At 42.3% G+C, this 18,410-nt stretch overlaps 1 protein-coding gene across 1 annotated transcript in view; it reads left to right on the top strand.

Moving 5' to 3' along the window:
• unm_sa1614 (un-named sa1614) overlaps window positions 1-18,410 on the top strand; it is a 102,677-nt gene that overhangs the window by 80,550 nt on the left and 3,717 nt on the right. Inside the window, exons 23-26 of the mRNA XM_046319913.1 lie at window positions 7,753-7,959; window positions 8,740-8,803; window positions 17,448-17,509; window positions 17,745-17,920. Coding sequence (XP_046175869.1) covers window positions 7,753-7,959; window positions 8,740-8,803; window positions 17,448-17,509; window positions 17,745-17,920 — 509 coding nt within the window. The remainder of the gene's footprint in view (window positions 1-7,752; window positions 7,960-8,739; window positions 8,804-17,447; window positions 17,510-17,744; window positions 17,921-18,410) is intronic.

The raw sequence follows: 18,410 nt of genomic DNA, 5'->3' as shown, positions 1-18,410 counted from the left end.
GCTATCCCCTGATATCACTATACCCAGTGGAGTGGTATTGTTCCCCAGAGACTCTAATACCACTTTCCTTAATTTATGAGCAACCCAGATCTCCTCCCCAGTTACATTCCATTCCGCTTTCCCAATAACGTTAACGCCTTGGTTTTTGGGACTCCACAGAATACACTGATGTCGGTCCTGTCAGACTCTGCAACTAACACCCTTATGCAAACAGTCTCAAACACATGCCCCGTATGTACTTAGCCCCGGCTTCAAATACATTTACACATAAATCATTCAGTCTAACCCATAACACATTAGTCACTACTGCTAGTCCCCCATAGTTATAAACACACTAGAACATGCTCAAGTCAATTCGTCAATATCCAACAATCCGTCATCTCGAACAGTGATCACGCACATGTTCCACAACACATAGAAAACATATTGACTTGAACAGGGAAGAGTGAAAATACATGTTTAATCATTTCACACCACCCTTGATTCGAATGAGGTTGGGGGCAAGAACCATCCATCCGTTCTGTTCTATGCCAATGGGATGCTAGTCTCCATGCCAGTGTCCTTCATCCTCCTCAGGTGTCAAAGCGAGACACAGACTATGAGCTTCATACTTCATTAATTGTACTGTATCATCCAGCATGCGATATGTATTGATGCCCTTTAACATTAGGATTTTGATGACATGGTAAAACTAAACCCCTACTATCAATGTCCCATCATGGTTAGCCTGAGCTATCATCTAGTGGGTTCTCTAATAACCTCCCTCTCGGAGGACGCGACAAGATAAGGTTTCCCTAGACTGAATAGATTTGAGCAGTGCACCCTCCCCTCACTTTGTGCTCTCCTCACAGCTTTAGGGGAAGTGCTCTCTCTCTTGTTCTCTCCTTTCCGAATCATAATTAAAACAATTGATAAATTAGCCAACCCAAATTTAGAATGACAGTCCTTAGTGCTTCACGTTGAGTATCACTCGAATTCAAGACCCTCAACTGAACACACATATTTTCTTTCCCCTTTTCTTTGCCTGTACTTCAGAAACCATTTTAAAACATTTTAAACATTTAAATCAGTCTGCGTACCCGGTTTACATTTGGTTTCTCAGTACATTGGGTTTCTCAGTAGAATTTACATGGGTGCAACCAACATTCAAACAATAGATACTTCAGAAAATGTAATTTGTGTGCCCTTTAAGGTGCATCATTTCTCACCCATTAAGAACCTACTACAACTGTATTAAAAAGACCCCACACAATAAATCATACACGGAATTAACACCACTAACAAATATGAATAACCGGTGGGTTGTGTGTGCTGGTGTGTGTGGTAAAAAGTAGGGTAAAAACACACATGGCCAGGCCTTACTTATTTGGAAGCTCCTTTTATAGCCGGATCCGGATACCTTTATACTTTATAAAACTTTCATGAACTTCTCTCCCAAGACAACAGCCTCGGGAAACATTTCAAAGAGAGAGATAAAGACACCCCATCCTCTCCTGGAAGAGAAAGAGTACATTTAGTTAGTATTCACTATGCTACACCTTAATCAGCAACCCAAAAGTTTTAATTACAAACAAAACATGGTCCACTGTCCTTCATGTTCATGAACAAACATTTTAAAAGTTAATTTTAGGTTTGGTAACCCTAATGCTGTCGCTTGACAGAATTGCTTTTTCGAAATTCTAACACAATTACTCACAATTTTAACTCCTCTAATTTCTTGTGACCCCTTCCTCCCTTTCGTCAATTCTATAAATCTATTTAATAAGAAAAAATAAAATGTAAATATATTTCAGAATAAGATTCAATCAAATGTCTCATCAGATTAAAAAAGGTTTTCTGAGCTTGTAAGGAGTGTTACGCCGTACCAATTCGGTGTTACCTTTTAGAATCCATTCTTTTATCGCCTCTACAATCTTAATTAGACCTTTCTTCTCTAGCCCCGCCTTAAAGGGAGAATCGTGGGCGTCGGTCGCCAATTCAATAGTTATTCTTCCAACTCCTCTCCTGACGGTGTCCAGGAAGTTTCGATTACCTCACCCACAGCTCTAATACATGCCAATGTTAAAGATTTTTCAGGTAATCATACCCACTTCCCAGAGCGTAGTTACAGTATTGGTGCCCAATAATTTGGTCACACGACCTGATATCTTGTATTAGAACCGAAACTGATGTGACTGTCAATTTATTATGGAGAATAGGGGAGACCTAATGTCTTCTACCAGTGACACACTTCAAATATCACTGCTTTTGACAACCCACATAACCAAAATTATTCACAGTCGTCTTCCTATTTCCACATAATCTGCCACGGCTCCCTGCCCCAAACTCATAAACCAACCTCTTTCTTTATTGCTACTGTTCTGCCTTACTATTATTCAACCATGCTGGTCATTTATGAACATTTGAACATCTTGGCCACGTTCTGTTATAATCTCCACCCGGCACAGCCAGAAGAGGACTGGCCACCCCACATATGCTCTCTCTAATTCTCTCTTTCTTTCTCTCTCTCGGAGGACCTGAGCCCTAGGACCGTGCCCCAGGACTACCTGACATGATGGCTCCTTGCTGTCCCCAGTCCACCTGACTGTGCTGCTGCTCCAGTTTCAACTGTTCTGCCTTATTATTATTTGACCATGCTGGTCATTTATGAACATTTGAACATCTTGGTCATGTTCTGTTACAATCTCTACCCGGCACAGCCAGAAGAGGACTGGCCACCCCACATAGCCCGGTTCCTCTCTAGGTTTCTTCCTAGGTTTTGGCCTTTCTAGGGAGTTTTTCCTAGCCACCGTGCTTTTACACCTGCATTGTTTGCTGTTTGGGGTTTTAGGCTGGGTTTCTGTACAGCACTTTGAGATATCAGCTGATGTACGAAGGGCTATATAAATAAATTTGATTTGATTTGATTTGCTACTGCTTATACACACAATTACGTTGTTTGAACATCTTCTTGCTTTTCTAACCGTGAATGTGGCTCTCCTCCAGAATTTATAGGCAACCTTTTATCACCCTCCACATTTCCACTCACTGCCAATGTTTAATCTTTAAGCACAGATATTCTCATATATACAGTTGAAATTCAAAAGTTTACATACACTTAGGTTGGAGTCATTAAACTAGTTTTTCAACCTCTCCACAAATTTCTTGTTAACAAACTATAGTTTTGGCAAGTCGGTTAGGAGCTCTACTGTGCGCATGACACAAGTAATTTTTCCAATAATTCTTTATTGACAGATTACTTCACTGTATCACAATTCCAGTGGGTCAGAAGTTTACATACACTAAGTTGACTGTGCCTTTAAACAGCTTGGAAAATTCCAGAAAATGATGTCATGGCTTTAGAAGCTTCTGATAGGCTAAATGACATAATTTGAATCAATTGGAGGTGTACCTGTGGATGTATTACAAGGCCTACCTTTAAACTCAGTGCCTCTTCGCTTGACATCACGGGAAAATCAAAAGAAATCAGCCAAAACCTCAGAAAAAAAACATTGTAGACCTCCACAAGTCTGGTTCATCCTTGGGAGCAATTTCCAAATGCCCGAAGGTAAAACGTTCATCTGTACAGACAATAGTACGCAAGTATAAACACCATGGGACCATGCAGCCGTCATACCACTCAGGAAGGAGACGCGTTCTGTCTCCTAGAGATAAACGTACTTTGGTGCGAAAAGTGCAAATCAATCCCAGAACAACAGCAAAGGACCTTGTGAAGATGCTGGGGGAAACAGGTACAAAACTATCAAAATCCATAGTAAAATGAGTCCTATATCAACATAAACTGGCGCTCAGCAAGGAAGAAGCCACTGCTCCAAATCTGCCATAAAAAAGCCAGACTACGGTTTGCAACTGCACATGGAGACGAAGATCGTACTTTTGGAGAAATGTCCTCTGGTCTGATGAAACAAAAATAGAACTGTTTGGCCATAATGACCATCATTATGTTTGGAGGAAAAAGGGAGAGGCTTGCAAGAACACCATCCCAATCGTGAAGCACAGGGATGGTAGCATCATGTTGTGGGGGTGTTTTGCTGCAGGAGTTACTGGTGCACTTCACAAAATTGATGGCATCATGAGGCAGGAAAATTATGTGAATATATTGAAACAACATCTCATGACATCAGTCTGGATGTTATAGCTTGGTCACACATGGGTCTTCCAAATGGACAATGACCCAAGCATACTTCCAAAGTTGTGGCAAAATGACTTAAGGACAACAAAGTCAAGGTATTGGAGTGACCATCACAAAGCCCTGATGCTTCATGAGTTCAAGTAACAGACAAATCTCAACATCAACTGTTCAGAGGAGACGTTGAATCAGGCCTTCATAGCTAAATTGCTGCAAAGAAACCACTACTAAAGGACACCAATAAGAAGAAGGAGCGTGCTAGGGCCAAGAAACATGAGCAATGGACATTAGACCAGTGGAACTCTGTCCTTTTGGTCTGATGAGTACAAATTTGAGGTGTTTGGTTCCAACCGCCATGTCTTCGTAAGACGCAAAGTAGGTGAACGGATGATCTCTGCATGTGTGGTTCGCACCGTGAAGCCTGGTAGAGGTGGTATGATGGTGTGGGGGTGCTTTATTTATTTAGAATTCAAGGCACACTTAACCAGCAAGGCTACCATAGCATTCTGCAGCAATATGCCATCCCATCAGGTTTGCACTCAGCGGGACTATCATTTGTTTTTCAACAGGACAAGGACCAAACACACCAGGCTGTGTAAGGGCTATTTGACCAAGAAGGACAGTGATGGAGTGCTGCATCAGATGTCCTGGCCTCCACAATCACCTGACCTCAACCCAATTGAGATGGTTTGGGATGAGTTGGACTGCAGAGTGAAGGAAAAGCAGCCAACATGTTCTCAGCATATGTGGGGAATTCTTCAAGATTGTTAGACAACCATTCCAGGTGAAGCTGGTTGAGAGAATGCCAAGTTTGCAAAAATGTTATCAAGGTAAAGAGTGGCTACTTTGAAGAAACTTTCAAAGTTCTTGACATTTTTTGGATTGACTGGCCTTAAATTGAAATGCACTCCAGGTGACTAGCTCATGAAGCTGGTTGAGAGAGAATACCAAGTGTGCAAAGCTGTCATCAAGGCAAAGGGTGGCTACTTTGAAGTATCTGAAATATAAAATAAATATTAAACCAGTTTTTTGGTTACTACAAGATTCCATGTGTGTTATTTTATAGTTTTGTTGTCTTCACTATTATTATACAATGTAGAAAATAGTAAAAATAAAGAAATGTCCTTAGTAGGTGTATCTTTGCACCCCATGTATGGAATGATCTACAGAGTTCCCTGCAACTTGATGTTCTGGGACCTCTAGGGCAGTTCAAATTGTTGATTTAAAGACTTTTTTGCTGAGGAATGGCTTGTAGATCCTGTTTTATTATGGCGTAATTGTATATTGTATAAATCAGGGGTTCTTAAACTGTTTCAGCCTGCGACCCAAATGAGAAATTCTGTGTTTTCCTGGGACCCAAGTTTAGGAAAATATGCAACTATTTGTAAATATCGATACATTTCATTGCCCTTATGCCTAAAAATGAAATATAGACAAAAACAAATAATTAAATACATCTTTTCATGTTTATTTTTCTCCATTAAAAACACTTTTACGTACCTGTCTAGGTTGGAACTGTTGCTGTTAAAATACAATAAATAATTTCATTCTGAACTGGAATAAACAGATTGATCAAATCACACAGATGTACAACAGAACACACACACAGGCGTTTTGATCAAAGTCTAGGTTGGAACTGTTGCTGTTAAAATATATATTTTTTATTCTGAATTGGAATAAACTGATTCATCACATCACACATATGTAGACCAGAGAACACACACAGTCCCAATGAGAGGTGTGTGGTTGGTTGAAGTTTTCAACAAGCATGTCTTTTCTGGGCTGTTTTTCACAGTGCAACACTGAGGTCATGCTCAGCATTGACACTGTTTCTGTACTTGAGAACCCTGACTTGCATGTGGTGCTTCTGTAGCTCAGTTGGTAGAGCATGGTGCTTGTAACGCCAGGGTAGTGGGTTCGATCCCCGGGACCACCCATACGTAGAATGTATGCACACATGACTGTAAGTCGCTTTGGATAAAAGCGTCTGCTAAATGGCATATTATTATTTATTATGGTGCCAAACTGGATCAGAACATTACTGCTGTCTCAGTCAGGCAGGAGTCTGCTTCCTGCTGCTCATGAGCAACCCAGAACTGTGTGAGTGTTTGCGTCAAAAAGCAGTTTGCTTCAATCAGGTTATTCCAGTTCAGAATAAAAATTATTACTTGCAACAGTTCCAACCATTTCTACAGTAAAATGTACAATAGGCCTGATCACTTTTGATCTTCATCTGTACTGTTTCTTAGGGTTGCACTATCAGTAGCGAGTTAGCTTGCTTTGGCTAACGTTAGCTATTAGCTGTGTAATGTTACAAGGCCAGGGGATTGTTTCAAAGAGAAACTCACATCTACTCCTATGAGAGATAGTACTCCCTTATTTCTACTCATCATCACTTGTTATGAAATAACAACAATGCCTTGCTAGTTGACTTACTCTTCCACTGTCGAAGCACTGTTTCCTGAAGCATTCTGCCCTGTTCTTAAAGAACTCCCTGGGTTTACCGTCATGTTAGTTAATTTGTTAGTTGTGAGACTCATTACTAAGAACTTCCCCACACAAAACACATTTTGGGCGCTCCTCATTATTTCTCAACGTTTGTAAGAAAGAGACAAAAAGTCATCACTGTATTTGCGTTTCATGACCATTGAGCTCAGTCAGAACTTGTGGCTAGCATGAGTCCATTTCGTGACAGCGGTGAGTGAGGGCGAGTGGGAATAACAAGTCAGTGGCTTGAACGACATCGCTGATCTTCTAGAAAATTGCAGAAAAAAAGATCTGCTGAACCGCGAAGAACACAGGCATCTCCCTCTATCTCTCCCACTCACGCAGTTGCCAAGCTGAGCAGGGACCGCTGCTAAGCAGAGAGCACACTGAACCGAGTTCGCAGTTGCACTTGGCCAAATCAGTTCCAGTAACTAATGAAAGAATGATACATTTACGTCGCGACCCACCATTAACAGGTCCGCGACGACCCATACTTTAAGAAACGCTGGTATAAATGGTGTATGTGAAGGGCTTCCTTGGGAATAGAGGCATTGGTCTCAATGGGACATCCTGTGAAAATAAAACACACAATAAAATTATCTCGACCTGGGGTGGGCAATAATTAAATAAATCCGGGCTTCAAAATTCAACGGAGGGTCGAATAAATCATTTTTGGTGCTGATTTGTTCATCAAATTCAATTTGTGTGCTGGATAAATAGTGTACATATTATAGGTATATTATAATTTCTTCATACTTTCTATTTTAGACGCTCAAGTGTAGCCTATAAAAATAGATTTAATTGGCTTTATGGGCCTTACTTTGGCCACCCCTGATATAGACAGTACGCAAATGTGCTTTGTTGAAAGACATCATTTAAAAACTCCTCATAGGAGATCAGATAATATTATTGACACAGTCACAGGGACATAACAAATGGGACACTATTTTATGTGATGTACTTTGGTCCTTTTAGCTCCTAGTGCAAAAAAAGTGCTTCAACAATCAAACTGTCTTGTGCAGTTTTCTTCACTTCTATTCCAGATGGTTTCTGCATCAATCTGCTCTTCATCACATCCTCTGTATTTTATGGATTGCCAATGCTAAAACCATGTTATTATAACTTGTGTTTTCCAGCTCCAAATGTCCCACCTCCTCCTCCCCCGGTTAGCCCACCAGTGGGCTGGGGTGATGTCATCATCCCCACCACAAGTAGCAGCAGCAGCAGTAGCAGCAAGAAGAGGACCCCCCCTCCGCCTTTGGTTATCCGCCACAAGCGCACCTACTCAGAGCCCACCCCCCAAGTGCCCCACAGCCCCCATTCCTCCCGACAGATCCACGCAGGTACGTCACATCACAGCAGCACCTTTTGCTCTTCATTGTAACCAGAGGGCTAATATTAATACTATGCATGCCAGTCTCTCTTGGCTAAGAGTTGAGGAGAGATGGACTGCATCACTTCTTCCTGTTGAAAATCCCAAATTATTTGCGTAATCAACTTACACACAGCTCTGACACACACACTTATCCCACCAGACATGCCAGGGGTCTTTTCATAGTCCCCAAATCCAGAACAAATTCAAGAAAATGTACAGTATTATATAGAGCCCTTATTGCATGGAACTTCCATCTCATATTGCTCAAATAAACAGCAAACCTGGTTTCAAAAAACAGATAATGCAACACCTCTCCCCTATTTGTCCTAGATAATTTGTGTGTATGCATTTATATGTAGGCTACGTGTGCCTTCTTAAAAATGTATGTAGTTCTGTTCTTGTCTAATGATGTTCTGTATTATGTTTTGTGTGGACCCCAGGAAGAGCTTCTGCTTTTGCAACAGCTAATGGGGATCCTAATAAAATACCAAGAAATACCTTCCGTCTTGTGTAAACAGTATGCTCACTTCTGAATGATGGGAAGTCTCTTTGGGTGTACGGTGCTAAAAGCACATAATGATAGGGGAAAAACCTGCACTCACTGGAAATAGTCTTGTAAGATTTCATTTATTTTAGGCAGTATGTCCGTTGACCTCTTTTTTTTTAACTCTCTGGGGCAGGGACCCGTGGACACAGAATGGTGGGCTCTGACTTACTGTTAAATGTGATCTGTTAATCCTCTCTATAGATTATGGGGTACCATCAAATTCAAAAGGCTACAGTGGTCCAGAGTCATCCTTTCAGAAGTGTGTGTGAGTATGTCAACTTCATTTAGATATTTTGTGCAGATATAGACCAGGGGTAAAAGTAGATTTAATTTCTTGCCGGTACAGGACCTCCTATGTTTGAAGAACCTTTGGGGGCGTAATTATAGAATTCAGTGGCAGTCAGTGCCGTTTAAGATGAGGGAGGATTATTGAGCATGGCCTTGTTTCTATTACATCATATTGGATGACTGTCATTCATATTCCATTCACCTAGTTCAATGTAACAGCGATAAGTTTAGGCTACTACATGATACTTGAATTTTACTCTTAAATGGAAGATTTTTGTAAACACTAAGACTCATCCTAGAGTCTTGGTGCAATCAGGGGAGAAGAGCCATGGCCAGGGAGGTAACCAGGAACCCGATGGTCACACTGAGTTCCTCTGTGGAGATGGGAGAACCTTCCAGAAGGATAACCATCTCTGCAGCACTCCACAAATCAGGCCTTTATTGTAGAGTGGCCAGACAGAAGCCACTCCTTAGTAAAAGGTGCATGACAGCCCACTTGGAGTTTGCCAAAAGGCACCTAAAGGACTCAGACTATGAGAAACAAGATACTTTGGTCTGACGAAACCAAGATTTAACTCTTTGGCCTGAATGCCAAGCGTCACACCCTATACTCATGAGGTTGCTACAACCTAGCCTATGAATTAAAGTTTATAACGTAGGTGCATACAGGTCAAGAGACACATTTGAGGTGACACATGGACAGACAGTGCTTATCCCCATTTAGTTCCGTTTGCTTCGGTTATGGAAACATTTTTCAACATAATTGGCAGAATGAATACACCCTTGATCACGTGTAAACACAGTTCACTTTCATAGCAGCCACGTTGTATGCCTTCTCACATCTATGCAGTCTCCTCTCACCTTCTCATGTGGACTTCAATGCACAACACATCAGCTGTGTGACCAAGCAAAATAAACCTTCCAAGCCAAACCGCTACACACAGCATACATTGTTGTCACCATATTAGCTAAAGTAATATCATAGTCAGCATAGCTAATAGAACTAACGCGTTAGTAAACCCGCTACAATCATGCAGTAACATTACAGAGTACAGTCAGTAAGCAGTTACGCTGGCTGGCCCCGGTGGCAATAAATTTGTAAAAACCAAAAGCTTACCTTGACTTGGAAAAGTTCCACTGTTTTGTTGGATAGTCATAGCCAGCTAGCTAACATAGCATCCCTCTGTTTTGAGTAGGGTGTTTCAGTAGGCTAAACTAGCTATCTTCATTTTCTAGCTAAGTAGCTACTGTTCAACTATTGTCTTTCTCTCTTTGAGTCAACTACTCACCACATTTTATGCACTGCAGTGCTAGTAAGCTGTAGCTTATGCTTTCAGTACTAGATTAATTCTCTCATCCTTTGATTGGTGGACAACATGTCAGTTCATGCTGCAAGAGCTCTGATAGGTTGGAGGACATCCTCTGGAAGTTGTCGTAAGTCTATGGAAGGGGGTGAGAACCATGAGCCTCCTAGGTTTTGTATTGACGTCAAAGTACCCCGAGGAGGACGGAAGCTAAGCTGTCCTCCGGCTACACCATGGTGCTACCCACACACATCTACGTAAAAGTAAAATAATGTAATTATGAAACACAGTGGGGCAAAAAAGTATTTAGTCAGCCACCAATTGTGCAAGTTCTCCCACTTAAAAAGATGAGAGGCCTGTGATTTTCATCATAAACTATGACAGACAAAATGAAAAGAAAATCCAGAAAATCACATTGTAGGATTTTTTATGAATTTATTTGCAAATTATGGTGGAAAATAAGTATTTGGTCAATAACAAAAGTTTATCTCAATACTTTGTTATATACCTATTGTTGGCAATGACAGAGGTCAAACATTTTCTGTAAGTCTTCACAAAGTTTTCACACACTGTTGCTGGTATTTTGGCCCATTCCTCCATGCAGATCTCCTCTAGAGAAGTGATGTTTTGGGGCTGTTGCTGGGCAACACGGACTTTCAACTCCCTCCAAAGATTGTCTATGGGGTTGAGATCTGGAGACTGGCTAGGCCACTCCAGGACTTTGAAATGCTTCTTACGAAGCCACTCCTTCGTTGCCCGGGTGGTGTGTTTGGGATCATTGTCATGCTGAAAGACCCAGCCACATTTCATCTTCAATGCCCTTGCTGATGGAAGGCTTTGTTACTTTGGTCCCAGCTCTCTGCAGGTCATTCATCGAGTTACAAAATAAAAATGTTCAAAATTTAAAGGAACAGTTATATGAAACAAGTTGTCTACCCAGAATCTTGCTTGTGGGTTCTGGGATTTTTGCTCACCGTTCTTGTGATCATTTTGACCCCACGGGGTGAGATCTTGCGTGGAACCCCAGATCGAGGGAGATTATCAGTGGTCTTGTATGTCTTTCATTTCCTAATAATTGCTCCCACAGTTAATTTCTTCAAACCAAGCTGCTTACCTATTGCAGATTCAGTCTTCCCAGCCTGGTGCAGGTCTACAATTTTGTTTCTGGTGTCCTTAGACAGCCCTTTGGTCTTGGCCATAGTGTGGAGTTTGGAGTGTGACTGTTTGAGGTTGTGGACAGGTGTCTTTTATACTGATAAGTTCAAACAGGTGCCATTAATACAGGTAACGAGTGGAGGACAGAGGAGCCTCTTAAAGAAGAAGTTACAGGTCTGTGAGAGCCAGAAATCTTGCTTGTTTGTAGGTGACCAGACACTTATTTTCCACCATAATTTGCAAATAAATTCATTAAAAATCCTACAATGTGATTTTCTAGATTTTTTGTCTAATTTTGTCTGTCATAGTTGAAGTGTACCTATGATGAAAATTATACAGGCCTCTCTCATCTTTTTAAGTAGGAGAACTTGCATAATTGGTGGCTGACTAAATACTTTTTTGCCCCGCTGTAAATATATTAGATTGAGCTATGTCAGAGTGGCATTAACTAAAATACAGTAAAATAGAATAAAGTATATACAGTACCAGTCAAAGGTTTGAACACCTACTCATTCAAGGGTTTTTCTTTATTTTTATTTTTTTATGTTTTTCTACATTGTAGAATAATTAGTGAAGACATCACAACTATGAAATAACTGGAATCATGTAGTAACCAAAGAAGTGTTAAACAAATCCAAATATATTTTGTATCTTAGTTTCTTTAAAGTAGCCACCCTTTGCCTTGATGACAGCGTTGCACACTCTTTGTCTTCTCTCAACCAGCTTTACCTGGAATGCTTTTCCATCAGTCTTGAAGGAGTTCCCACATATGCTGAGCACTTGTTGGCTGCTTTTCCTTCACTCTGCGGTCCAACTCATCCCAAACCATCTCAATTGGGTTGAGGTCAGGTCATTGTGGAGGCCAGATCATCTGATGCAGCACTCCATTACTGTCCTTCTTGGTCAAATAGCCCTTACACAGCCTGGAGGTGTGTTGGTTGCTTGTCCTGTTGAAAAACAAATGATAGTTCCACTAAACGCAAACCAGATGGGATGGCATAATGCTGCAGAATGCAGAATGTGACTGTCACCAGCAAAGCAATCCCACACCACCACCTCCATGCTTCACCATGCGAACCACACATGCGGAGATCATCCTTTCGTCTACTCTGCGTCTCACAAAGACACGGCTGTTTGAACCATAAATCAAAAATTTGGACTCATCAGAAAGAAGGACCAATTTACACTGGTCTAATGTCCATTGCTCGTGTTTCTTGGCCCAAGCAAGTCTCTTATTCTGATTTGAGTCCTTTGGTAGTGGTTTCTTTGCAGCAAATCGACCATGGAGGCCTGATTTACACAGTCCCCTCTGAATTGTTGATGTTGAGGTGTGTCTATTACTTGAACTCTGTGAAGCATTTATTTGGTCTGCAATTTCTGATGCTGGTAACTCTAATGAACTTATCCTCTGCAGCAAAGGGAACTCTGGGTCTTCTTTTCCTGTGGTGGTCCTCATGAGAGTCAGTTTCATCATAGCACTTGATGGTTTTTGCGACTGCACTTGAAGAAACATTCAAAGTTCTTGAAATTTTCCAGATTGACTGACCTTCATGTGTTAAAGTAATGATGGACTGTTGTTTCTCTTTGCTTATTTGAGCTGTTCCTGCCATAATATGGACTTGGTCTTTTACAAAATAGGGCTATATTCTGTATACCACCCCTACCTTGTAACAACAAAACTGACAGCGGGGTGATTGCCTCAATCGCATTAAGAAGGAAAGAAATCACACAAATGAACTTTTAACAAGGCACACCTGTTAATTGAAATGCATTCCAGGTGACTAGCTCATGAAGCTGGTTGAGAAAAAAACAAGAGTTTTAGGGCTCCCGAGTGGCGCAGCGCTCTAAGGCACTGTATCTCAATCCTATAGGCGTCACTACAGACCCTGGTTCGGTTCCAGGCTGTATCACAACCTGCCGTGATTGGAAGTCCCATAAGGCGGGGCACAATTGGCCCAGCATCATCCGGGTTAGGGTTTGGCCGGTGTAGTCCGTCATTGTAAATAACAATTTGTTCTTCTGACTTGCCTAGTTAAATAAAGGTTAAATAAATAATGTGCAAAGCTGTCAAGGCAAAGGGTGGCTACTTTGAAGAATCACAAATATAAAATATATTTTCATATGTTTAACACTTTTTTGGTTACTACATGATTCCGTTCTTTATTTCATAGTTTTGATGTCTTTACTATTATTCTACAATTGTCAGAGTTGTGTGTACAGGTGGCAGGGAAGTCAGGTGCAGGAGAATCAAACTGAATGAAATGGAGTTGTTTAATAACAATAAATGAAACCTAACTCCAACACGAAATAACAATAAGACAAAGTGGCTACGAGGACCCGTCGTGCTCCAATACAAACAGCACAACACTGAACAAACAAACAATCGCTGACAAATACATGAGGGGAAACAGAGGGTTAAATACACAACAGGTAATGAATGGTATTGAAACCAGCTGTGTAGGAAGACAAGACAAAACCAATGGAAAATGAAAAATTTATCAATTATGGCTAGAAGACCGGTGACGTCGACCGCCGAGCACCGCCCGAACAAGGAGTGGCTTCGACTTTGGCAGAAGTCGTGACAACAATGTAGAAAATAGTAAAAAAAATAAAGTGTCAAAACTTTTGACTGGTACTGTACAGTCATTGCCAAAAGTTGAGAATGACACAAATATTAATTTCCACAAAGTTTGCTGCTTCAGTTTCTTTAGATATTTTTGTCAGATGTTACTATGGAATACTGAAGTATAATTACAAGCATTTCATAAGTGTCAAAGGCAATTTACAATTACATGATGCAAAGAGTCAATATTTGTAGTGTTGACCCTTCTTTTTCAAGACCTCTGCAATCCGCCCTGGCATGCTGTCGATTAACTTCTGGGCCACATCCTGACTGATGGCAGCCCATTCTTGCATAATCAGTGCTTGGAGTTTGTCAGAATTTTTGGAGTTTTGTTTGTCCACCCACCTCTTGAGCATTGACCACAAGTTCTCAATGGGATTACGGTCTGGGGAGTTTCCTGGCCATGCACCCAAAATATCGATGTTTTGTTCCTCGAGCCACTGAGTTATCACTTTTGCCTTATTGGCAAGGTGCTCCGTCATGCTGGAAAAGGCATTGTTCGTCACCAAACTGTTCCTGGATGGTTGGGAGAAGTTGCTCTCTGGGATGTATTGGTACAGTTCTTTATTCATGGCTGTGTTCTTAGGCAAAATTGTGAGTTAGCCCACTCCCTTGGCTGAGAAGCAACCCCACACATGAATGGTTTCAGGATGCTTTACTGTTGGCATGACATATGTCTGATGGTAGCGCTCACCTTGTCTTCTCCGGACAAGCTTTTTTCCGGATGCCCCAAACAACCGGATACCCCAGTCCTCAACAGTCCCATCTGTGTACCTTTTGCAGAATATCAGTCTGTCCCTGATGTTTTTTCTGGAGAGAAGTGGCTTCTTTGCTGCCCTTCTTGACACGAGGCCATCCTCCAAAAGTCTTCGCCTCACTGTGTGTGCAGATGCACTCACACCTGCCTAATGCCATTCCTGAGCAAGCTATGTACTGGTGGTGCCCCGATCCCGCAGCTGAATCAAATTTAGGAGACGGTGCTGGTGCTTGCTGGACTTTCTTGGGCACCCTGAAGCTGCCTTCGCAACAATTGAACCGCTCTCCTTGAAATTCTTGATGATCCGATAAATGGTTGATTTTGGTGCAATCTTACTGGCAGCAATATCCTTGCCTGGGAAGCCCTTTTTGTGCAAAGCAATGATGATGGCATGTGTTTCCTTGCAGGCAACCATGGCTGACAGAGGAAGAACAATGATTCCAAGCACCAACCTCCTTTTGAAGCTTCCAGTCTATTATTCAAACTCAATCAGCATGACTGAGTGATTTCCAGCCTTGTCCTCGTTAACGAGAGAATCACTGATAGGATGTCAACTGGTCCTTTTGTGGCAGGGCTGAAATGCAATGGAAATGTTTTTGGGGAATTTAGTTCATTTGCATGGCAAAGAGTGACTTTGCAATTAATTGCAATTCATCTGATCACTCTTCATAACATTCTGGAGTATATGCAAATTGCCATCATACAAACTGAGTCAGCAGACTTTGTGAAAATGAATATTTGTGTCATTCTCAAAACTTTGTCACGACTGTACATATGAGATGAGTAAAGCAGTATGTAAACATTATTAAAGTGGCCAGTGATTCCAATTCTATATAGGGCTGCAGCCTCGAAGGTGCAGGGTTGCATAACTGGGTGGAAGCCAGCTAGCGATGGCTATTTAACAGTTTGATTGCCTTGAGATAGAGACTGAAAACAGCTTCTGTCCCAGCTTTGATGCACCTGTACTGACCTCGCCTTCTGGATGATAGCGGGGTGAACAGGCCGTGGCTCGGGTAATTGATGTCTTTGATGACCTTTTTGGCCTTCCTGTGACATTGGGTGCTGTAGATGTCCTGAGATTGCAGGTAGTTTTCCCTCGGTGATGCGTTGGGCAGACCGCACCACCCTCTGGAGAGCCCTGCGGTTGCGGGCGATGCAGTTGCCGTCCCAGGCGTTGATACAGCCTGACAGGAAACTCTCAATTGTGAATCTGTTAACATTTTTGAGTGTTTAGGGGCCAAGACAAACTTCTTCAGCCTCCTGAGGTTGACGAGGCGTTGTTGCACCTTCTTTAGCACACTGTCTGTGTGGGTGTATCATTTCACATAGTCAGTGATGTGTATGCCAAGGAACTTTAAGTTTTCCATCTTCTCCACTGCGGTCCCGTTGATGTGGATAGGGGCGTGGTGCTCCCTCTGCTGTTTCCTGAACTCCACGATCAGCTTCTTTGTTATGTTGACTTTGAGTGAGAGGTTATTTTCCTGGCACCACTCTCCCAGGGCCCTCACCACCTCCCTGTAGGCCGTCTCATCATTGATGGTAATCAGGCCTAAAAACTTGATGATTTAGTTGGAGGTGTGAGTGGCCACGCAGTCATGGGTGAACAGGGAGTACAGGAGGGGGCTGAGCACCCGCCCTTGTGGGGCCCCTGTGTTGAGGATCAGTGAAATGGAGGTGTTGTTTCCTACCTTCACAGCCTGGGGGCGGCCCGTCAGGAAGTCCAGGACCCAGTTGCACAGGGTGGAGTTCAGACCCAGGCCACCAAGCTTAATGTTGAGCTTGGAGTGTACTATTGTGATAAATGCTGAGCTGTAGTCAGTGAACAGAATTCTTACATAGGTATTCCCCTTGTCCAGATATTGCAGTGTGCAGAGCGATGGCGATTACATCGTCTGTGGATTTATTGGGGCGGTATGCAGAAGTGGGTCTTTGGTGTCAGATAAGTTTGAGGTGATGTGATTAAAGTGAGTGCTACGGGGCAATAGTCATTTAGTTCAGTTACCTTTGCTTTCTTGGGTACAGGAACAATGGTGGACATCTTGAAGCAAGTGGGGACAGCAGACTGGGAGAGATTGAATATGTCCGTAAACACTCCAGCCAGCTGGTTGAGCATGCTCTGAGGATGCGGCTGGGGATGCTGTCTGGGCCGGCAGCCTTGCGAGGGTTAATACGCTTAAATGTCTTACTCATGTCGACCACGAAGAGGGAGAGCCCACGGTCCTTGGTAGCGGGTCGCGTCGGTGGCACTATGTTATTCTCAAAGCCGGTGAAGGTGTTTAGCTTGTCTGGAAGCAAGATGTCTGTGTCTGCGACGTGGCTGGTTTTCCTTTTGTAGTCCGTAATTGTCTGTAAGCCCTCCAACATACGTCTCTTGTCTGAGCTGTTGAATTGCGACTCCCCTTTGTCTCTCTGTACTGACGTTTTGCCTGTTTTATTGCATTACGGCGGGAATAACTACACTGTTTGTATTCGGCCATATTCCTAGTCACCTTGCCATGATTAAATGCAATGGTTTGCACTTTCAGTTTTGCGCGAATGCTGACATTTATCCACGGTGTCTGGAATAAGTTCACTTCCCCTAGGGGGTAGGAACAAAGGATCCAATTCAGGAAAGTCCTGGTCGTAATGCTGTATGAAATTAAATGGAGCAAGCCATTCAGACCAGCCTTACTGATTGAGCCATCGTAAACTACATTCAGGAACTGTCACCAGATACATCAATTTATTCTGTCATAACACTGTGCCAACTACTGTATACATTGTCTTTCCCTGTCCATTTCAGCTCAGGGTCTCCAAAATACCCTGTGACTGCCCTTAACTCCCTATCTGAACTGCCAGAGAGAGGTAAAGTATTCTATCTATATTTTACAGATTGAATCTATTTTACTTATTTTTGTATCACACATATGAAAGCACATCCTTTTCAGGAGCAACATTGGGTAACACCTATTTCTTGAAGTGGTTGGTAGTTGTAAAACTACACATGATCATTCTCCATAGTATGCTCTCTACCACATTTATTTCACAGACATAACGGGCGAATGTCTTTATTGATCGCTCTCCCCTTTGTGCCCCCTAGGATTCCGCCCAGATGGTGAGAGCAAAAAGTCCCACTTTGTCTATCAGATGCCTCAGCCCAGCAGCAGACACCCTCCTCTAAACTCCCCCATGGCCCCCCGCTCCATCAGCCTGCAGTCCAATGGGGCCTCCTCCCACCAAGGCGATCCCCCACACCCCATGCCCAGGAGAACACTGGTGAGAGGGGGCAGGCTGACTCTTTTCCTAACATTATTTTTGTTAGGGAGGACAACAATTCATTTTCATTAATCCCCCCCGTGCCAAAGTTAAATTTTCATCAACAATTGTTTGATTTGGTTGGTATTTCCATTTAGTGGAGGCATAGCAGGGCATAGCAGACTATATTTAAGTTAGATTTTTACTGTATACGTCCAAAGGCCAGCCAATGTGTTTTTTAGGCAAGCAAGCCTTGGCTACTTCAAGTTGGGCGATTGCTCTATCTGCTATGACGTAAAGGCTCCGGTAAATAGTTGGCAACTCTAAGTCTTAGTCACCACACCAGGATTAGATGCTCAGTCTGATATCTTGACTTACTCTAATGACAGAAAAATGTGACATTTTGACATTTTCCCTGAATCATTACTGTGGGGCATTCACCTATTTTTCTCTACTGGGTGTTTTCCCCCTCAGAACAAATATTTTATTTTTGGTTAAGCACAGGTTTGGC

Source organism: Oncorhynchus gorbuscha, linkage group LG21, assembly GCF_021184085.1.
Source record: "Oncorhynchus gorbuscha isolate QuinsamMale2020 ecotype Even-year linkage group LG21, OgorEven_v1.0, whole genome shotgun sequence".
In the NCBI taxonomy this organism is placed as follows: Eukaryota; Metazoa; Chordata; class Actinopteri; order Salmoniformes; family Salmonidae; genus Oncorhynchus; species Oncorhynchus gorbuscha.
Note: the sequence above shows the minus strand (reverse complement) of the source record. Positions and strands in the feature narration are given on the sequence as shown.